Source organism: Dipodomys spectabilis, unplaced genomic scaffold (assembly GCF_019054845.1).
Source record: "Dipodomys spectabilis isolate Male_0828 unplaced genomic scaffold, ASM1905484v1 ptg000118l, whole genome shotgun sequence".
Classification (NCBI taxonomy): Eukaryota; Metazoa; Chordata; class Mammalia; order Rodentia; family Heteromyidae; genus Dipodomys; species Dipodomys spectabilis.
In genome coordinates this window covers 3,401,495-3,424,503 of record NW_024870795.1, presented here as the reverse complement: position 1 = coordinate 3,424,503, position 23,009 = coordinate 3,401,495, and the positions used below count along the sequence as shown (strand labels likewise).

Here is a 23,009-nt window from a genome sequence, read left to right as displayed (position 1 = left end):
TCTATTTCCTACGAGGTAGAGGTTGGGAGGGAAGGACCCACAGGGCTCCCTCAACAGAATTGAGTTTGGTGTGTGTGTGTGTGTGTGTGTGTGTGTTCTGAGGGGGGGGGGAGCTAGGTTTGGGCTAAGGCGAGGACAATAGGAGTGAAGGGTGAGAGGTATGTTTCAGAAAAGCAAGAATTAGTCTCCTTTGGGACTGAAACCAGTTTCCTACCTAGCATCATCTTTCGCTTCAAGGGTGTATCTTTATGCATGTCAATCCGTTCCAAGTCCGGTGTGTGTGTGTGTGTGTGTGTGTGCAAGGTCTCTGTCATCTGTGCACACACAGCTCGAGTCATAGCCCCTTTAGCGATTTCCCCTACAGACCTCGATGTGTGGAAAGGAGCCACGGGGACGGAAAAGGGCAGTTTTCCGGCCGTTACAAGGAATGATTTTCTATTTAAAAAATTCTCCAGCGAAATGACAGGTCAAATCATCCTTCCAACGCGTCCCAATGTAGAGGCCAAAAAGGATGCTCCAGGCAGGGAACGCAACGCGTGGCGATGGGCGTGTCTCGGGTGACCGCCAGCCGGCCGGCGAGAGAGAGGCTGGGGCGAAGAGCGGCCCCAGCGCCCGGCCCGAGCGCCGAGTCCGGCCGACGCGGACCCGAGGGGGCGGGGCTCGCGAGGCGGCCACGCGGCGCCGGGCTTAGATTTGTGGCCTCGCAACCGCGGCAGACGAGGAAGGAGGAGCCTCGGCCACCCGGGGCACAGTGCCCCGCAGCCTCGCCTCTCTCAGGGTCTCCCACCACGGACCCCTTTGTGTGCCTGCCCCCGCCCCGGAGGCGCCCCAGCCAGTAGCGCTGAGTACCCTCATTGGCTTAGCCGATGACTGCACCGATTGGTTCTCTAGGCGACCGGCGTGGGCTTCTTTGCCTCACTACTATTGGTCCTCTGAGCTGCCTGTCAGGATGCCTCGCGAGGTGATTGCTCGGCAGCTCGGAGTCCCTGGAAGCAGTTCCGGGAAACCCCGCGTGCTGCCGGGATCGCGTCTCGGTGCATGAGGGGGGGGAGGGGGTGGCGCGCGCGCCATTTCTAGTCGTTTTCAAAGCGCCTCGCGCTGATTCTCACGGGCCAGGCCGCCGGCCCCTGCTCTGCCCTGGTGAGTCTCGCGCCGGCCCATGGGGGGAGGGGCCGGGAGCCCCAATCCGACCCGACTCGGCCCGGCTCACGCTTTGGCGCCTTGTTCCCCCAGTTTGGTCTTCGCTCCGAGGCCCGGGGGTGGGGGCGGGGATGGGCCGGGGGCGGCTTCGGCCTCGTCCGGCCGCGCAGCTGTCGGCCTCGCCTCGCCGCGGCGCCCCTTCGCCCTAGCTCGTCCTCTCCACCCCTGCAGTCCCGCTCCCTCGGTCCCGCCTGTCCGGGCTCTCTCCGCGCGGCCTTGCCGGGCCGGCCGTGCTTTTCCCGCCTCCGCCCGCCGTTCGTCTGGGCCGAGGGCCCGAGGCGGCCCCCGACCCCAGCGGCTGTCGCCCCGGCCGGGGCCGCCTGGCTGGGCTCCGCCGCACCGTTCGGCTGGGCGGCAAGTGGGGTGTGTGTTGACCACCGGGGTCGGGCTCGAGGGGGTGGGGTGGGCAGAGGGCGGGGTGCAAGCCCCAGGGTGACCCGAGCCGGGAGCAAACTTTTGTGGGAGCCGGAGCCGAAAAGGGCTGCTGTAGGTGGGAAGCCAGCCTCCCTCCCTTCCCCCATTCTGCATGCTTCGAGCCTAGATTTGAAGGAAAAAATGACTAAAAGAGGCCGTGACACTTAGGCTTCAAGCGGCGCCGGAGAGAGAATTTCTGAGATTTGTCAATGGCGCTCCAAATTGGAAAGAAGGAAAACAAACAAACAAACAACAAAACCAAACCAAAAACCGATTCTTTTTTTCTTTACACGGCACTTAAAGCCGTGTCGGCAAAATTTAAGCAGCGGAAGCCCAGGGGTTCTTGAAAGGTTGGATCCTTTCACACTACCTGTGTTGAGATTGTTGCTGTCCTTAAGAGGCGGAATCGACGTCTCCTGACTCTGTGGTAGGCGACAGGGCTGGACGCTCCCGACGGGGCCGGGAGATAGACAACCGTTAGTTTGCATTTCTTTGGTTCTTTTAAAGCCCGTCTCTTAAACGTGAAGCTTTGGCGCAGTGATGTTCCGAAAAAGTCAGGGCGGAGCTGGTCTACTGACTTCTCAAATATCCCAGCAACTTTTAAAATCTCATTTAAATGTCTACTTTTTGCTAAAATGTTCAAGTCAGATGATTCCCGTCACCTTAGTATATTTGCTGCATCCAGAAATATGGTTTGGCTGTGTGGCATTGTGTTGAATTGACATGAGTTTTAAATGGTCTCATATGACATTAAAAAGTCTTTTAAAGGACACTTTGTATTCGGCTTGAAGGGAGAATTGTTTGCTCTCTTGATCTGAAAGTTTATTTTCTGGAATCTACTTTTTTTTTTTTTTTTTAATTTGCTAGAGTTTACAGACTTGATAAAACAAGTAACAATTTCAGTATCAACTTGTAGAGCCTTTGCCATGAATTGCTAGTCATAATTATTTCTATCTTGTACTTAATACACAACTTGTCTTTTTACTTTATTCATACTTTAAAAAGAACTTTTAATAGACGTTCATTGAACTTTTTCGTTAATTTACTTAAAAAAAAAGCCAACTAGTAGTGTTTGCAGGTGTAGTGCGTTAAAGGCCTTGTGGCACTGAGAACTTGAGAGTTGTGGTGGCCTTACAGTATTTGGGAGTGGGAGGACATAGAAAATAGAACTGTTGTGTTCACAGGGATTTTCAGTTTTAGGATGCATCTTTATAGACCTTAGGTACAGTCATCTTATCTGATAATACTTTCTTGATCAAAACTGTGCCATTTGGGAATGTTTTCATTTTTGCTGGTTCATCAAGAACTTGAGGCTGTCTTAAGAAACATCCACCCAGAGTTTAAGCAGTCTGTCTTCACGTGGACATCTGAGGGCTATCAAGTCTTAATGTTGAGAAATCAAGCTATTGTTTATCTCATTTTCATAGTAACATTTTGTACATTTTCTGTTCTTCCTACTCTGTTACCTGCTTCTTTTGGTCTTCTCCCTTTCTTTAACTTCAACTAAACATCAGTAGAGTTTCAAATGAAGAGTTTGCTTTAAGACGGAAAATTGCCTGTGGTCAATTTGCACAGTGTTTGATAAGTGATCTGGAAGTGTGGTTTCTTGGGTTGGATTAGTGCTTTTTAGGAGACTTGTAGCTGACTCGGTATCTTTCTTGATTTTCTTCATGAAGATGGATCTTCATGCCTTTTATTTCAGTTTGCTGTAGTATCTTTATTCTGCTGCCTGTTATCTTCACATAATTTTAGCAGAGATAAACATACTTTAATTCCCTGATTTTTTGAGGCAATATTAAAGACTGGCTTTGTTTGGTTTTATTATTTACTCTCAGGGGAGTTGGTCCATTTTCAGCATTAACATGCAGGCTGAACATACAAAATAATTTTTGGTAGCTTTATCTGAGAAATCTGAAGTTTACCCTAATTAGGTAGTGTTTTTTGAAGTTATTTGGAAGAACTTTTCCATTCTTTGATATTTTTTTTAACATCCTTATTTTACTAATAAGAAAAATTCAACATGTGTCCCTGAGTTTTTAAAGAAGCAACCTCAACTATAGCTCACTGTTTTTGTGTGGGCTTGAAACAATTGTTTTGCTTTAAAACTTGGTCATTTTTTCTTTTAAATCTGTGAGTGGGAATAGCAAATTAATCTTAGAGCAAAAATTAATGTGAAAGTTGTGTTTTGTGTTGTTGTCCAAGTGAGGTGGAGAAAACCCAAGCCATAGCAAGCATGTTGAACTAGACTCAGCAGGGATTTCACACTGATGTTGCATTTGAAGCAGAGCTAGGCAAATTTGAAAGTCTTAAAAATTAAGTGATCTGTGGGCGTTTATTCTGTTTTTAAACCAAACTTTCAAAAACTTTAAGAATTGAGAAGTGAGAGGCTTTTTAGGATTCTGAGATGATTTGTTGATCTGCTCACCAGGACACACCAGCTGCTTTCGTTAATCAGCAGGGTCTACCCTCAGTAAATTCAAGCCTTTATTTAAGTAGGTGTACATGAAGTTCCTTAATGATCTATTACTTCCATGTACATTTCATATAGTCTCACAGGATTTTTATTGCAAATTTAGTTCAGATAAATCACAGAAGGCATAAAATATTATTTTGGATAGTGGTTATTAGCAGCATGTGTACAAATTAGTTTAGATAAATCATGCATTGTCCTACAAACTAGTTATTTCTGGCTTAATGTAATATAGCTCCTGAATTTTTTCCAGCAGCATAATAAAATGGCTAATCAGGTGAATGGTAATGCGGTACAGTTAAAAGAAGAGGAAGAACCAATGGATACTTCCAGTGTAACTCACACAGAACACTACAAGACACTGATAGAGGCAGGCCTCCCACAGAAGGTGGCAGAAAGACTTGATGAAATATTTCAGACAGGTATAATATGCATTTCTTGTTTCTGACTGGTTATGAAAGTGAGGGCAAACCACTTTGAATTTTATAGTTTTTTTTTTTTTTAAGGTTAAATAATGCTTACTGTTTCTGATCTGTGTAGAGCTGATATTTGTTACTTTTCCCTTCACTGAGAGCATATTGGGTTTGACTTTGATATTCCTGTTCATTATTTTGAAGCCTTCTCAGTTGAATATGCTGTCATAGTTGTTTCTGAATGGTACATCAATTTGTCTTAGATTTACTACCAATTAAAATGTATGTTTCAGCATACCAAATTTTATATTTTTTTCCTTACTCTAAATCAGTCATCATTTTGCTTTTTACTTTTCTACTTTTAGCTTCTTAAAAGTGATTGTTAAGTCAGTTAGGTCTGATTAGGTGGCATAATAAGAGGAATAGCTAGTCTGTATTGTCTGAAATGATACTATGTCAGACTCTTTGAGAGTTTGTGGCCTGTTTAGTTTCTGACAGACAGAAATCCACATCTCTCAGTGTTTGGTTTGTAACAGTTATTATTATTATTTTTAAATCGAGAAGTCCCATGGTTAAGAGTTTAAGCACATTTGAACATCTTACTATGGTTGTTTGTAAGTGGTTTGAAGTTTTACAGAGGAGAGAAATACTTGCCCTTAGGGAGCGTTGTTCATAAATAAATGTGCCCTCCTCCTTTGGGGCTATAGATGGAAACTTTTCTTGAGCTGTGTGTTCGGTGTGACTGTCCAGATTTGGGGGTAGAGAGAGGGAAAGAGAAGAAAAGGGGGAAAATTGTCTTTCTCAGAAATGTGTCCTAAGTACACAAATAGCTGCTCCTTTTTTGTTCTTAAAAGTATTTTAAATCTGGGCAGCTAAGGATAATTTTAGATACTAAAATGACTTATAAAAATGACTCCTGGGTGATGATCCTGTCTGAAAAAAATCAGTCCTCAGGAACTTTCTGTGACATTCTGCCATAGAGAATTGGCAGTGATCTGCTCAGAGATGCTCTCCTGTAGAGTGTTTTGTTATTGCTAAGAGGCTGATGGTTTTGATGTAGGACTGGATTGAACAAATGGATGATGATGATTGTCCTGAGTTGTGGCTTTTGGGTGGTATATGGAATGTTCAAGTAAGGAAACTCCAATTTACTTATGCATGCTCATTTTGAGCCTTTAAAACAAATGGTGGCAACATTTTTTTTTTTCAAACAAAGTAATTTTGCCAGTGGCATTACAGTTATTTAATAAAGTTACTGTATGTTCTTTTTAGCTTTACCAAACTGGAGTCATGGATTTGGGGGTTTTAATCTGTCAGATATTTTCATTTTTCATTTTATCAGTTCTGAAATAAACTTCCGTTGTAGAGAGATAAATATAACACATTTAATAGAACTAAATTTTATTTAAAAAATAGTAGATGTTCTGTGTGCAGTTAAATATACTATATATATATAATTCAATGCATATATTTCCTGTTGAGTTTAGTTGCAAGTTGGTACAGTTCTTGTTGCCATTTGAAAGATGGTAATTATTAACAGTTGTGAATATCACAGCTTCTTTTGAGTCTAAGCTTGTTGAAGAACAGAGTGCCTTAAAATTCGACTTTAGAATTGATTATTCAAGCTGCACTTGCATTTGTAGAAGAGTTTAAAATTATGCCTTTCCACATTCTGACTGCAGCAAAGTAGGTGCTCAGATAAATGCATTTCAGTATATCTTTGGTGCTAAGGAGGGAGACACTATTTGGAGATGGAAAGAAATAAAACTTGTTTTCCTGTTTCTCCCCTACCTCTTAATATAGTGAACTGTAACAATCCACAATTTGAAGGTTTGTCTTTGGGAAATACAATGCATTCTTACCATTTAACATAGATGGTTGTGTGAATGCTTAAATCTGTAGTCTGGAATATGCATCAGATTTAACTTTTAAGACAGTGCTGTTTGGGGAGTTGGAAATGAGTTTTAGGGTATTTTTTGTTTTTGAAATTTTTGCTTGTAGCTATTGACTTTATTTTCATGTTTGTACTTGACCTTTTCATAGTATTTGTATAACTGCTTGTATGCATATAGTTAAATGAAAATATAGTTAGTACATATAACAATTCTTTGTAGACTTGAATAAGACGGTTTAGCTTGCTCCTTTTATTGCAATAATGCTACCCCTTTTCAATTTAATTTTTAGGATTGGTAGCTTATGTCGATCTTGATGAAAGAGCAATTGATGCTCTCAGAGAATTTAATGAAGAAGGAGCTCTATCTGTGCTACAACAGTTCAAGGAGAGTGACTTATCACATGTTCAGGTAAGGTTTTTGCTTTAAAATGCTTTTCAGCAGTTAGTGGTCACTGGTACTGTGACTGGTGACTACCAATCACAGTATTTTTTTCCCCCCAGTGGAAAAAGGTCTTTTTATTTGTGAGGAACTCTCCTCTTCTTAAAAAGTTAATTGAAAGGAAAAAGATCTGTGGCAGTTTCAGAAGCACAGGTTTAAAGCAGATGTGTCCCCCCCACTCTTTTTTTTTTTTTTTTCTGTCTGTTGTGGGGCCTGGGTACTGTCCCTCAGCTCTTCAGCTCAAGGTAAGCACTCTACCACTTGCACCACAGTCCCACTTCTGGTTTTCTGGTGGTTTATTGGAGATAAGAGTCTCTCCGATTTTCCTGCCCAGGCTGGCTTTGAACTGTGATCCTCAGACTTCAGCCTCCTGAGTAGCTAGGATTATAGGTGTGAGCCACTGGCTCACCCACGCTTACGTAGAAACTTAAAATCAGGGAGCTGGGAAGGTGGCTTAGTGGTAGAGCGCTTGCCTTGCATGCCAGAGGCCCTGGGTTCGATTCCTCAGCACCACATAAGCAAAAAGAAAAAAGCCGGAAGTGGTGCTGTGGCTCAAGTGGTAGAGTGCTAGCCTTGAGCTGAAGAGCTGAGGGACAGCACCCAGGCCCAGAGTTCAGGCCCCACGACCGGACCCCCCCCCTCCCCCCCCCAAAAAAAAAAAAAGAAAAAAACTTAAAATCAGGCTGGGCACTGGTGGCTCATGCCTCTAATCCTAGCTACTCAAGAGGCTGAGATTTGAGGATCTCAGTTCATTTCAAAGCTAGCCCAGGCAGGAAAGTCTGTGAGACTGATCTCCATTTAACTACCAAAAAGCCAGAAATAAAACTGTGGCTCAAGTGGTTAGAACAACAACGTTGAGTGAAAAAGCCAAGAGCTCAGACACAAAAACAAAAGCGACAAAACAAAAAAAGCCCTTAAAATCAGGGCCACAGTTGATGACAATTGTAACTAGGTTTTACAGGTTTGACTTGTTCTGAATTTTTATTTTATTTTATGTGCAGGCACTGGTCTTGAGCTCTGGGCCTCTCACTCTCTTTGGGCTCTTTAGGGTTTTTCCACTTCAGCATTTGAGTGGTGGAATTGTTTCATCTAGCAAAGTTAGTCTAGATTCAGCTAAATATCAGCATATAGAAGGCTGTGTTAACTTCGTAGCAAACGTCAGCTTCTGAGGTCTGCACCATCTTAGTGGTATAGCAATATTTGCTGCATGAATGAATAATGTCCAATTCTGGTGTTCTAAAATGTAAATTTAGTTATGCATTTGACTTTTTGAAGATTTTTGGTGATTTATTTTTATTTAATTACTTGCTGGTTTTAGAACAAAAGTGCATTTTTATGTGGAGTTATGAAGACCTACAGGCAAAGAGAGAAACAGGGCAGCAAGGTACAAGAGTCCACAAAGGGACCTGATGAAGCAAAAATCAAGGTAAAACTTGATTCGGATAGTTGTAATGTTCCATGGAAAGCCTTAATTCAGACTTACCCTCCATCCTGTTCTGCCCAGGAGTGACATGTTTATTGATGTTCTGATTGTAGCTTCTTGGATATATCAGGTAAAGATTTCTTGGTCCACTTTCTTTCTAAGTACTTAATTTCTTTTCTCATGGTAAAGAGATGTTGTTCCAACTGGTTTCCTCCTTTTGAATTTTCTTATACTCTAGTTTCTTTCTTTTTTCTTTTTTGGTACGAGGATTGAACCCAGGACGTTGCACTTGTTAGGCAAGCGTGCTTTGCCACTGAGCCCTCTAGTTTCTTTACAAAATGAGGGTGGTAATTTTTCCTACCTCCTGGTTTTGTGAGGATGAACTAAATATGTAAAGCAGTTAGAATAGTACCAAGAAGTTATAATAACAGTAAGAACTGTGAGCCATTATCATTGTTATTACTTAGATAAGCTAAGTAATAAAAAAAAAAAAGTAGAGTACTTTTCCTGTGTGTACCTAATTACTGGTAAAATGGATGTTAATACCTTGATATTGAAAGACTTTTTTTTTTTTTTAGTGCCAAAAGGTAAAACCTGAGGTCTCACATATTAGGCTAGTGTCTATTACTTAGCTGAATTCTCAGCCTAGACTTTAATTTGTAATGTTATTTTATGTGTATAGATGGTTCATGTTTTAGATGGGAAATATAACTTATGATTCCTGCCATAACTAATTTTTTTGTCAGTTGTGGGGCTTGAACTGAGGGCCTGGGCACTGTCCCTGAGCTTTTTTGCTCAAGGTTAGTGTTCTACCACTTGAGCTACAGCTACTTCTGTTTTTTTTGGTAGTTAATTGGAGATAAGAGTCTTAAAGACTTTTCCTGCCTGGGCTGGCTTTGAACTACAATCCTCAGATCTCAGCCTCCTGAGTAGGATTACAGGCATAAGCCACCAGTGCCCAGCATATTTATATAGCTAACTTATATGGAACACTTTTATGCTTTCCTTTTCCTCATCTGCAAAATGGCATAACCATATTCTTGTAAAACTTCTAAATAGTAAACTATGTGAACCTTCTATGAATTAATCGTTTAAAAAATAACTTACTGCTGGGTGCTGGTGGCTCACCATGTCTGTAATCTTAGCTACTCAGAAGGCTGAGTTCTGAGGATTGCAGTGCAGAGCCAGCCCTGGTTGGAAAGTTGGTGAGACTCTTATCTCCAATAAACTATTAAAAAAGTCAGAAGTGGAGCTGTTGAGCAAGTGGGAGAACACTTGCCATAAACAAAGGAAGCTCTGGGACAACTCCCAGCACCTGAGTTCAAGCCCCAGGACTGGTATTAAACACAAAAAAAATATTGATGGGGGGTTTGGAAGATGGCTTGTAGAGTGCTTGCCTTGCATGCATGAGGCCCTGGGTTCGATTCCTCAGCACCACATAAGCAGAAAAAAAAAGCCAGAAGTGGTGCTGTGGTTCAAGTGGTAGAGTGCTAACCTTGAGCTGAAGAGCTGAGGGACAGCGCCCAGGCCCAGAGTTCAGGCCCACGACCGACCCCCCCCCCAAAAAAAAAAAAAAAAATATATATATAGATGGAAAGACTGTGGCATATAAAGAGAACGAATAAGTAAGATGGTCTAATTGGAGTGTAGGAGGTAAAAGATGAGGTTCATAAGTATGAATAGTAGCATTGGTCAGAATAGTAGCGTTGTGTATTAGCTTTAATCCTTCTTTTTTTCTATACCAGAAAAGTAGAGTATGCTTAGAGATTTATTTTGCCTGTGGCTGTTTAACCTGTATGTAAGAGGAACATGTAGGTGGAACTGAGGTGGATTCTGACTTTTTAAATATTTGTCTATAAAATACATGTCCTAAGATATTATGGTATTGTTTGGGAAAGATGAACACATGGACTTAATGAATATTAAATATAAACGTATGTATAATTGTATGTGTAATTGTCTGTAGGCCTTGCTTGAGAGGACTGGTTATACTTTGGATGTAACCACAGGACAGAGGAAGTATGGTGGTCCTCCACCAGACAGTGTTTATTCTGGTGTACAACCTGGAATTGGAACAGAGGTAAGTGTTTAACAAAATATTTCCAGTATATGAAATGCTTTATCTATGTGATGAAGAAAGTACTTGATTCCTTTCAGAGTATAGCTGTTGTTATTTTTTAATATAAATTCATAAGGCATGTTGCACATTTTAGAAGTGTATCACCCTGCTATATATCACCTTGCTACATACACACAGACACACTCACGCGCGGTTGTGTATTTTTTTTCTTTTTTTTTACTGGCCTGAATTCTGGGCCAGGGCCATGTCCCTCAGCTCTTTAGCTTAAGGCTAGTGCCCTACCACTTGAACCACAGTGCCACTTCTGGCTTCTTTTGCTTATGTGGTGCTGAGGAATTGAACCCAGGACCTCATGCATGCAAGGGAAGCACTCTACCAATGAGCCACCTTCCCAGCCCCTATTTTTTTTTTAATCTTTGCAAGGCAAATTGTCTTTATCATGGTTCATAAAGTTTGTGAATTCTGTGAGCTTTGATGATACAATTATTTCTTTCATATCAGGTGATGTTTACATTTCTTTGTTTAGTGTAAGCTATTTCCTTTCCCTCTCATTCCTCCCTTAGCTATTGTTATTTTGAGGATACCTAAGTGTATTTTATGGCCTTCATTGACAAAGATAATTTTTGTATAGATACTCAAATACTTTATGAAGGAAAGGAATTCAGAGTTCCTGGAATTGGTTGCTAAAACCATGTTATTAGCAAGAACCACTGCTTGGTTCAGTAATAAGAGAAAAGCAGCAGTACTTTTTTTTTTCTTTCAGTTTTTAGTATTATACTTGCACACCAAGTACATGATCTTTTTGTGTTGGTTTGGTTTTTGAGAAACAATCTTATAGTATGCAGCCACATTTACCACCAGTTCTGGTTTTTACTGTCAGCAGTTTTGTGCCATGCTTGTTTTTCTCTGCCTCTCCCATAACAAAATGCTCTCAGTACTTAATGAGGCACATTATTGATTAGGTGGCTTGAAGAAGAGAACAGTGTGGAATCAAAGAAAAGAAACTGAATGCATTGGTGTTTACTAAGCAGTTCCTGTTCTTTAAGCTAGTCTGTTTTAATCCTTACTTTTTTTTTCTTGATGACACTGAGGCTTGAACTTAGGGTCTTATATTTGCTAGACAGTGAGTTGCTACCAGTTGCGTCATGCCCCAGCCCTTTTTGTTTTAGGTTGTTACTTGTTTTTGTCAGTTGTGGGGTTTGAACTCAGTGCCTGGGCTCTGTCCATGAGCTCTTTTGCACAAGGCTAGCACTCTACCTCTTTGAGCCACAGTGCTACTCCCAGTTTTCTGGGGTTGGAAATGAGTCTCATGGACTTTTTTTGCCTGGGCTGGCTTCAAACTGATTCTTAGATCTCAGCCTGCTAAGAGGCTAGGATTACAGGATTGAACCACCAGCACCTTCCTTGATGGGGTTATTATTTTATTTTATTTTATTTTTTTGGTCGGTCGTGGGGGCTTGAACTCTGGGCCTGGGCACTGTCCTTCTGCTCTTCAGCTCAAGGCTTGCGCTCTACCACTTGAGCCACAGTGCCACTTCCATTTTTCTAGTGGTTTATTGGAGAGAAGAATCTCACAGACTTTTACCCAGGCTGGCTTTGAACCATGATCCTCAGATCTCAGCCTCCTGAGTAGCTAGGATTACAGGCCTGAGTCACCAGCGCCTGACTTAGGTTATTTTTCAGATAGAGTCTTGTGGGTTTTTGCTAAGAGCCAGCCCTTGGACGAGTTCTCCTGTAGCTGGAATTACAGGTGTGTACTACCACAACCTCTTCGTTGAGATAGGATCTCAATAACTTTATTGCTTGGGCTGGCTTGATGCCTCTATCCTCCTGAACACTCTCTCATAGGTAGTTGGAATTAGAGGCATAAACTCCTGCATTCAACCAGCAAGATACTTTGCGGATTTGGTACTACTCTTGTATATAGTTAATGCCATTATAATGATAAAAATATAATGTTTTCACAGTATTTCATGAAAGATTTTTTTTTTTTTCAATTTTTGTCGCTTGTGGAGCTTGATCTCTGGGCCCGGACACTGTCCTTCAGCTCTTCAGCTCAAGGCTAACACTCTAACACTTGAGCCACTGTGCCACTTCTGGTTTTTTTCTGAGTGATTTCTTGGAGATAAGGGTCTCGTGGACTTTCCTGCCAGGGTTGGATTTGAACCTTGATCCTCAGATCTTAGGCTCCTGTGTAGGATTACAGGCGTGAGCCACCGGCGCCTGGCTACTCTCTTTCAGTAACTTAAAATTTAAACTAGCTTAAATGATAGTTTTTTTTTTTGTTTTGTTTGTTTGGTTTTGTTTTTTTTAATTGTGAAAATACTGTATAGAGAGGTTATAATTACATGGGCAAGATAATGAGTACATTTCTTATCAAGCATTGTTGCCTCCTTCTTTGTTTCCCCTTCCTATCCTTCCCATCTACTCTCCCCCCCCCCAATAATAGTTTTTAGTATGGATGTAGGTATGTATGTATTTATTTATGCATACCAGCCCTGGGGCTTGAACTCTGGGCCTGGGCGCTATCCTTAAGCTTTTATGCTCAAGACTAGTACTCAAAAACACTTGAAGCATAGTCCCACTTCCAGATTTTTGTGGTTAATTAGAGGTAAGAGTCTCATGACTTTCCTGCCTGGGCTGGATTCGAACCATGATCCTCAGATCCTCCTGAGTAGCCAGGATTACTGGTATGAGCCACTGGTGCCTGGCTAAGATTGTCTTTTTTTTTTTTGGTCCAGTCGTGGGGCCTGAACTCTGGGCCTGGGCACTGTCCCTCAGCTCTTCAGCTCAAGGCTAATGCTCTACCACTTGAGCCACAGCGCCACTTCCGGCTTTTTTCTTTTTGCTTATGTGGTGCTGAGGAATCGAACCCAGGGCCTCAGGCATGCAAGGCAAGCGCTCTACCACTGAGCCACCTTCCCAGCCCCTAGGATTGTCTTTTTAAAACAAAATTGTGGGGATGACTTTCTTAGGTGATGGTGTCAGTTAAATAGTGATACCTATTTCATCTCAATCATGAGATTTAGCTTGTGTTTGTTGGAAATTAAAGATTTAGAAAATAGATTTTCATGTATTGCTGATAGATTTAGTAAAGAAATTGGTTGTAATTGTTAATCTTTTTTTTTTTGTGATTGTTGTGTGGTTCTTGTTATTGTTTTGTTCCAGTCACTATTAAACTTTTTTTTTTTTTTTTGCCAGTCATGGTGCCTGAACTCTGGGTCTGGGCGCTGTCCCTCAGCTCTTCAGCTCAAGGCTAGCGCTCTACCACTTGAGCCACAGCACCACTTCCAGCTTTTTTTGCTAATGTGGTGCTGAGGAATCGAACCCAGGGCCTCGAGCATGCAAGGCAAGCACTCTACCACTGAGCCACCTTCCCAGCCCACTATTAAACTTTTTTAGGTCTTGGGTCTGGGAAGTGGCTCAGTGGTAGAGCATTTGCCTTGCATGCTTGAGGCCCTGGGTTCGATTCCTCAGCACCACGTAAGAAAAAAGCTGGAAGTGGCGCTGTGGCTCAAGTGGTAGAGCGCTAGCCTTGAGCTGAAGAGCTGAGGGACAGCGCCCAGGCCCATAGTTCAGGCCCCATAACCGGACCAAAAAAAAAAAAACTTTTTTAGGTCTTAATTGAAGAGTTGAAATTAGGCTTAGTGCCTGAGATTGTTGTATTATGTTATGAGAGGACTTTTGGGGTTCCTCTTTGGGTAAAATGTAATTTAGTCTTAAAGGGTGACCTCTCATTAATGGGCACTGTTGCTAATAAGCATTATTCTAAAATTACAACCATTCACGAATGATGGGTATTACTTTTAAAATTACTTTTTACTCTTCTTGGGTTCTCACCTCTAATATGGGTACACTATCTTTATATTCTCCACCTTGTATTGTATATCTGTTTGGGGAAACAAATAGTGTTCTAATTTGTTCCACTAATATAATACCTATGAAGTTCATGGGTATATCACACACACACACATACACACACACACACACACACACACACACGTATATATGTATGTATGTATTTTGTTTTTTGTTTTTTTGGTTTTTTTTTTTTGGTCGGTCCTGAGGCTTGAACTCTGGGCCTAGGTGCTCTTCAGCCTAAGGCAAGCACTTTGCCACCTGAGCCACAGTGCCACTTCTGGTTTTCTGGTGGTTTAATTGGAGATGAGTCTTATGGGACTTCTCCTGCCCAGGCTGGCTTTGAACTGCTATCCTCAGATCTCAGCCTCTTGAGTAGCTAGGATTACAGGCGTGAGCCACCTGCACGTGGCTTTTTCTTTTTTCTTTTTTTAATTGAAAAGGTGATAAGCTAGTTACAGTTACATCGGTGGTACATATACACAATGGAATTCTAAGCTTCCATCAGAAAGAATAACAGGGCTGGGAAGGTGGCTCAGTGGTAGAGTGCTTGCCTTGCATGCATGAGGCCCTGGGTTCGATTCCTCAGCACCACATAAGCAGAAAAAGCCAGAAGTGGCGCTGTGGCCCAAGTGGTAGAGCGCTAGCCTTGAACTGAAGAGCTGAGGGACAGCGCCCACAACTGACAAAAAAAGAAAGAAAGAAAAAACAACATTGTTCCATTCATAAGGAAATGGAAAGACTTGGAAAAAATTAAGTAAGCCAGACCCAAAGAAAAGCAAGACATATGATTTCCCTCATTTGTAAGAAGTAGAATATGTATATGATATTCTCAACAAGGGATCTCAACAATCCAAGTGCTTAGTTCAAAGGACCCTATATAATGAAGCATATTAACATGAACTACAACTTATGGAAATAAGAGTTTCTCATTAGACCCTGTATATAGTTCATTCTTTTTTCTGTATTGTCTTTCTTCATTTCTTTTAGCTTTTTGTACCTCGTGTTTTGCATAATAGACAATGCAATATGTGAAAGGGAAAGGGAATCACAGAAACAGCAGAATTGATACTCACTTGACACTATGTAGGGCATACAATATTGTTTTCTTTTTCTCTTGGTACATTGCCCAGATTGTCTCCCAACTCCAGCACTCAGGTGATGAATTTCAACCTCATATTTTACCTGGGACTTCATGTTTTGAAGGATAGCATTGATGTTCTGTGGAAGAATTAAAGAGAAATGTAGATCGTTGTTTTGTTAATGGAGGTTGTATAGGTTCATTGTATTTAAGAGACCTTAAAGTATATGATTTCATAGCACCTAAATTGAATTATGTATGACTAGGAATTTGTGTTTGAAAGATAGCAAACTTAAGTAGTAGTTCGATAATGAACCAGTTTTTATACCCAGATGTTGAACTGCCTGTTTACTTCTGTTGATTTCCCCTTGTCCCCTCTCTAAAGGACTTTTTTTTTTTCCTAGTCCTGGGGCTTGAACTCAGGGCCTGGGCACTGTTCCTGAACTTCTTTTTGCTTAATAAGGCTAACACTCTACCACTTGAGCCACAGAACCACTTCCAGCTTTTTCTGTGTATGTAGTACTGAGGTATAGAACCCAGGGCTTTATGCATATGAGGCAAGCACTTTACTAAGCCACATTCCCAGCCCAAGGACTTTTTTTTTGTTTGGTCACGAGGCTTGAACTCTGGGCCTGAGCGCTGTCCCTCAGCTCTTCAGCCCAAGGCTAGCGCTCTACCACTTGAGCTACAGTGCCACTTCCAGTTTTCTGGTGGTTTATTGGAGATAAGAGTTTCACGGACTTTTCTGCCTGGGCTGGCTGTGAGCCAGGATCCTCAGATCTCAGCCTTCTGAGTAGCTAGGATTACAGACGTGAGCCACCAGCCCCCCGGCTTCAAGGACTTTTTTTTGTCCTGGTATTAGGACTGAGGGCTTGCGTGCTGTCTTCTGAACTTATTGCTGGAGCTGTAGTACCACTTTTGGCTTTTTGGAGTCTCACAGACTTTCCTGCCAGGACTGGATTTTCATCATGAGCCTCAGATCTCAGCTTCCTTAGTAGCTAGGATTGTGGGAATGAGCCACTGGGATCTGGCAGGGAGTGTTTTTTGTTAATGTCAAAGTGCTCTATGGATAGATTATAGGAAAAGCTGATGACTTTTTTCAAGCTTTGATAGCTAGTGAGTAAAGAAAGAACTGTTAGTGTTCAAAGGGCTTCCTTAACATGATTCCCTGCTTACTTGGAACAGGTCACATGGAGACAGAATGTCTCATATCATTGAGTTAATAAAAGAAAAATACTTTTCTGTGTATATGTGTGTGCATGTCTTTGTGCATGTGCATGCACCATAGTGGGACTCAAACTTGGGCTTCGTGTTCTCTCAGTATTTTTACTCAAGGCTACCATTTGAGCCACACCTCTGCTTTTATTTCAGTTTTATTTTGGTTAATTAAAAATTGAACTTATGTCTTTAAAAGGAGCAATGCTGAAAGAGTTTTTGAAGCTTTTATTTATTTATTTTTGCCAGTCTCGGGGCTTGAACTCAGGGCTTGGGCACTGTCCTTAAACTTTTTCTCTCAAGGATAGAACTCTACCATTCTGAGCCACAGCACCACGTTTCGGTTTTCTGGTAGCTAATTAGAGCTAAAAGTCTGTGATCCTCAGATCTTAGTCTTCTGAGTAGGTAGGATTATAGGCATGAGTCACTAGAACTTGGTTTTTAAAAGCTTTTAGGCTTGAGCCTTTTTTTTTTTTTTTTGTCTGTTGGAGGGCTTGAACAGCCTGAGCGCTGTCCCTTAGCTCTTCAGCAGCCACAGTGGCATTTCTGATGGTTCTTTGGAGATAAGGGTCTCATGGACTTTCCTGCCTGGGATGGCTTTGAACTGGGGTCCTTAGATCTCAGCCTCCTGAGTTGCTAGGATTACAGGTATGAGCCATTGGCACCGGCCTCTTTTTTTTTTTTTTTTTGAGAGAGAGTGATGATTGCGTTTAAAGTAAGGCCTTTGAAAATGTTAGGGAGTTCTCTGACTCTTGAGTTACACCATAGCCCCTTAACCTTTTGAGGGGTGTGTATGTGTGTGTGTGAGAGAGAGAGAGTGACTGTCTCTGAGCACTCTACCACTTGAGCTATACCTCCACTCTGGCTTTTAGGTGGTTAATTGGAGATAAGAATCACACAAATCTTACTTCTCTCCTGAGTAGCTAGGATTACAGTCATGAGCCATTGGTGCCAGGCTTACTGGAGACTTTATTCACCACAAATTTGTGATTGTTTTTCCCAAAGTAAAATGGTACTTTTAGGCTTTTAAAATAAGAATATGAGTGGGGCTGGGAAGTTGGCTCAGTGGTAGAGCGCTTGCCTTGCATGCCTGAGGCCCTGGGTTCGATTCCTCAGCACCACATAAGCAAAAAGAAAAAAGCTGGAAGTGGCACTGTGGCTCAAGTGGTAGAACGCTAGCCTTGAGCTGAAGAGCTGAGGGACAGTGCTCAGGCCCAGAGTTCAGGCCCCACGACCGGACCCCCCCCCAAAAAAAAAGAAGAATATGAGGAACTTGTTTTTCTATCTTTTCTGTGATTAATCTATCTTTGAGTTACTTTTCTTGAAAATACCAATTTTTCCATTTAATTTAGCTTAATAAAGAACACTTGTTCGATTCTAAAAATAAAAGTTCAAGCCTGGCGCTGGTGGCTTACGCCTATAATCCTAGCTATGCAGGAGACAGAGATCTGAGGATCATGGTCCAAAGCCAGCCTGGGCAGGAAAGTTTGTGACACTGTTATCTCCAATAAACCATCAGAAAATGGGAAGTGGCACTGTGGCTCAAGTGGTAGAACGCTAGCCTTCAGCTGAAGCGCTGAGGGACAGTGCCCAGGCCCAGAGTTGAATCCCCTGACCGACAAAAAGAACAAATAAATAAAAATTCAATTATTATAGAAGTGGTACATGTATCTGACACCTAGCTCTGTAATGTATAGGTTTTCAGTGTCACCCTATGTGTTCTTTCTTTGTTTCTAACATAATGTTTATAATGGATCAGGAGAAAATAGGAGTGATGGAAGGTAGAATTATTGAACACAATTGCTTCATACTAATGAAAACACGGGGAAACTGGGTACTAGTGGCTGAAGCCTACAATCCTAATACTCAGGTGGCTTAAGATGTGAAGAACACAGTTCTAAGCCAACCCAGGCAGAAAAGACCATATGACTATTAGCTATGACTAACCACCAAAAAGTAGGGAGTAGGACTGTGGCTTAAATGGTAGAGCACTTGCCTTGAGTGAAGAAGCTAAGGGACAACACCAAGGGCTTAACTTCAAGTCCCAGTACCAGCACAAAAAAAGCAGGGAGACATGGGGCTGGGAAGGTGGCTCAGTGGTAGAGAGCTTGCCTTGCATGCCTGAGGCTCTGGGTTCGATTCCTCAGCACCACATAAGCAAAAAGAAAAAAGCTGAAAGTGGCGCTGTGGCTCAAGTGGTAGAGCACTAGCCTTGAGCTGAAGAGCTGAGGGACAGCGCCCAGGCCCAGAGTTCAGGCCCCACGACTGGACCCAAAAAAAAAAAAAAAAAAAAAGTAGGGAGACAAAATAAGGATTCTTTGTTGTCAGGAAGGTAGAACCTTCCTACTAGTGTTACTTGAGATGAGAAAATTGAGACTCACTGATAAAGAAACTTGATCAAGGTAACTATAATGTAGATTTGAATCCAGTATAGCCTAATACCTACAGTTTTGCTCATTTTTAACCACTTTCATTGCTATCACTATTTGGTCAATCCACCTGGATTCTTGCCTGGATTGCCCTGTTAACCTGATTGCTCAGCCTATTTCTACATTCAATTCAATTTCTACTCAGTTGTTACAGTGTTCTTTTCAGAATATAAAACACATCCAGCAGAGTTTTGTCTGTTTACAAATCTGATTTTCTCAACATATCTGGAAGAAACCGTAGAGTTTAAGAGCCATGCCTTAACTTAATTTGGCCCCTAGTCTTTTCTCAACCACTATCACTAGAATGGACTTTCCTTTTTTTGTGCTGGTCCTGGGACTTGAACTCTGGGCCAGGGCACTGTCCCTGAGCTTTTTGTGCTCAATGCTATCACTCTACCATGTGAGCCACTGCTCCACTTCGGGAGGTGCGCGCGCGCGCGTGCGTGCGTGCGTGTGTGTGTGTGTGTGTGTGTGCCTGTGTGTGCCTGTGTGTGCCTGTGTCTGTGTCTGTGTGTCTGTGTCTGTATCTGTTTAACTGGAGATAAGAGTCTCATGCCCATGCTACCTTTGAACCATGATCCTCAAATCTTAGCCTTCTGAGTAGCTAGAATGATAGGCATGAGCCACTGGTGCCTGGCTTGGAATGGATTTCCTGTCTCAGCCTTTGGCCTGTTTCTGTTCTCTAGAAAATGTCTAGTGTATTCTCATTTTTATACTTGAGTTCTTTCTTCAGATGCTATTCAGTTTTCTCCCTTAGATCTTAAGTCAAATTTACCTGTCACTTAAAGTACAATTTTATCATTTATTACTTTTGTTGAGATAAGAGTCTTAAGGGCGCCGGGCGCTGGTGGCTCACGCCTGTAATCCTAGCTACTCAGGAGGCTGAGATCTGAAGATCACAGTTCAAAGCCAGCCCGGGCAGGAGAGACGTGAGACTCCTATCTCCAATAAACCACCAGAAAACCAGAAGTGGCGCTGTGGCTCAAGTGGTAGAGCGCTCGCCTTGAGCTGAAGAGCTGAGGGACAGCGTCCAGGCCCAGAGTTCAAGCCCCACAGCCGACAAAAAAAAAAAAAAAAGAGTCTTAAGGGCTTAACTACCTGAACTAGCTTCGAATTGTGATCCTCAGATTTCAACTCCTGTGTAGCATGGATTACAGGCATGAGCCATCAGTGCCCATCTCTTAATACTTCTTGACATCATACTTTTATATTTTTATCTATCTCTATCAATAGATTATAACTTAAGGGCTAGGAAGGTGGCTCAGTGGTAGAGCACTCGTCTTGCATGCTCAAGGCCCTGGGTTCGATTCCTCAGTACCACATAAGCAAAAATAAAAAAGCTGGAAGTGGCACTGTGGCTCAAGTGGTAGAGCGCTAGCCTTGAGCTGAAGAGCTGAGGGACAGTGCTCAGGCCCAGAGTTCAGGCCCCATGACTGGACCCAAAAAAAAAAAAAAAAAAAGATTGTAACTTAATGCCTAGACCTTGCCTGGTTAGTCACTATATATTTTTTAGAATCTAGAAAAATGTTGTGCATAATGGGAGAAGGGAAGGGGTAACAATGCTCAACAAGAAATGTACTCATTGCCTTACTCGTGTAACTGTAACCCTGTACAGCATTTTTATGATAAAATAAATTTTTTTAAAAATAAGAAAAACATGGGGTACAAAGCCAAGGAATATGTGATTACTTGTCTAATAAATGACTTAGACAAGTTCTAAGTAGGTAAGGAGCCATTTGTTTGAATAGGCAACGCCTTATACAGTAGAACAACTTCAGACTATACCTAAGAGTAAGTGGGTATAGGTGGTAATGGGAGGGATTAAAAATATTTGAGGTTACTGTTGATAGAAGTATTTCTTCAGGGGCTGGGAAGGTGGCTCAGTGGTAGAGCGCTTGCCTTGCATCATGAGCTCTGGGGTTGATTCCTCAGCACCACATAAGCAAAAGGAAAAAAGCCGGAAGTGGCGCTGTGGCTCCAGTGGTAGAGCGCTAGCCTTGAGCTGAAGAGCTGAGGGACAGCGCCCAGGCCCAGAGTTCAGGCCCCATGACCGCCCCCCCCCCCCAAAAAAAAAGAAGTATTTCTTCAGTCATTAAGGGTGAGAGTGAGGGGACTAGCAGAGAAGAGGAGCAGAAATTACGTTCTCATAATGGTAACTAGATGTGATAGTTTACGCAGGAGGCTGAGGCGGGAGAGTTGTAAGTTGGAAATCAGCCTGGGCTATCAGAGAGACACGAAGAGACATAAAGAGAGGGAAAGAAAAAAATCACTAGTGCTGGTTAACAAGGGTGAATTTTAGTAATTTTGATTTTTGGTGTTATATATTCATTATAGATTGTTCAGAAAACATTTTTGGAAAAAGTAAAATATAGAATAGATTCTACATTGATAGCCATTGTTAGCATTTTTCTGATATAGTTGTATATTTTTACATCTAATACATATTTTAAAAAATTGACATTATTAGATTTCTGGTGATTAGAGATAAAAAGGAGACCAGACAATTGGAAAATTAGCCCTTATGATCTAGTTCTGAGACATGATCACATGGTTGTAGGCTTTGGAAATGGGTGTGACTTTTAACATTAGAGAAAATGCAGTGAAGAAGGGGGTTGAGAAAAAGGATTGGGAACCTTGAGGAGATAAAAGGATTGAAATACAGGTGCATGTTTGTAATCCTAGCTACTTGAAAGTCTGAGTGTGGTAGTGTAATGGCTTGAGACCAGACAAGGCTGAAAAGTTTGAGAGACAATGTTTCAACTAAGCTGTATGCAGTGGCACATGCTTACTATCTTTTTGTTGTTGCTGTTGTTTTTGTTGTTTGTGGGGCTTGAACTCAGGGTCTGGGCACTGTCCCTAGCTCTTTTTCTTTTTTTTTTTTGTTTGGTCATAAGTCTTGAACTCTGGGTCTGGGCACTGTCCTGCACTCTTCAGCTCAAGGCGAGTGCTTTACTGTTTGAGCCACAACGCCACTTCTGGTTTTCTAGTAGTTTATTAGAGATAAGAGTCTCATGGACTTTTCTGCTGGGCTGGCTTTTGAACTGTGATCCTCAGATCTCAGCCTCTTGTGTAGCTAGGATTACAGGTGTGAGCCACCGCTCCCGGCCCTAGTTCTTTTCATTTAGGCTATTGCTCTACCATTTTGAACCACCACCTACTTTTGGTTTTCTGGTGCTTAATTAGAGATGAGTCTCATAGACTCTAACCTTGGCTGGCTTTGAACCATGATCCTTACATTTCAGCCTTCTGGTTATCTGGGATTACAGGTATGAGCCATTGGGGCCCAGCTTCCTTTTATTTTTTTAATGAGAGAAAAGACAAATTATAAAACTCAGGATTTAAAATATTAACACAAATTCTGTACTTTTGGAAGTGTCAATTTTTCAATATAGACTATTATTCTTTGTTGATAGCCCCTAAGGTTATACTAAGAATTAGAGTTGGCTATTCTAGTCTACTGCAAGCTTTCAGTTGTGTTGATCTTTTTTTTTTTTTTTTCGGTCCGGTTGTGGGGCCTGAACTCTGGGCCTGGGCGCTGTCCCTCAGCTCATCAGCTCAAGGCTAGCACTCTACCACTTGAGCCACACTGCCACTTCCGGCTTTTTTCTTTTTGCTTATGTGGTGCTGAGGAATCGAACCCAGGGCCTCATGCATGCAAGGCAAGCGCTCTACCACTGAGCCACCTTCCCAGCCCCTGTGTTGATCATTTCTTAACTATCTCATATCGTTATCCCCTTAAAAAAAGGCAGGAAGGATTTAGAGCAGTAAAATTGAACTCTTCTTATGTTAGATTCTAATAAGGAGGTTTTATTTCAGGTCTTTGTAGGTAAAATACCAAGAGATTTGTATGAGGATGAGTTGGTACCCCTTTTTGAGAAGGCTGGTCCCATTTGGGATTTACGACTCATGATGGATCCACTGTCTGGGCAGAACAGAGGATATGCATTCATCACCTTCTGTGGCAAGGAAGCTGCCCAGGAAGCTGTTAAACTGGTACGTGAGCAACAAATGTCCACTCTCCAGAAAATTACTGTTTGAGAGAATATTCCTCAGTTTAAAAGTATTTACAGTTAACACTGTTGCTTTGAAATGT

The 23,009-nt window shown here is 42.0% G+C and overlaps 1 protein-coding gene across 5 annotated transcripts in view; it reads left to right on the top strand.

The window, feature by feature from the left end:
* The first annotated feature begins 1,021 nt into the window (after positions 1-1,021).
* Positions 1,022-23,009, top strand: part of Hnrnpr (heterogeneous nuclear ribonucleoprotein R) — a 38,845-nt gene continuing 16,857 nt past the window's right edge. For 2 of the 5 annotated variants that reach the window (XM_042688452.1, XM_042688450.1), the window contains exons 1-6: positions 1,051-1,140; positions 4,341-4,506; positions 6,682-6,800; positions 8,149-8,256; positions 10,220-10,333; positions 22,733-22,909. In XM_042688452.1, coding sequence (XP_042544386.1) covers positions 4,350-4,506; positions 6,682-6,800; positions 8,149-8,256; positions 10,220-10,333; positions 22,733-22,909 — 675 coding nt within the window. In that variant the 5' untranslated portion in view covers positions 1,051-1,140; positions 4,341-4,349. Of the gene's footprint in view, positions 1,141-4,337; positions 4,507-6,681; positions 6,801-8,148; positions 8,257-10,219; positions 10,334-22,732; positions 22,910-23,009 lie in introns of all 5 variants that reach the window. The other 3 variants (XM_042688455.1, XM_042688454.1, XM_042688451.1) reach the window with 2 other exon arrangements.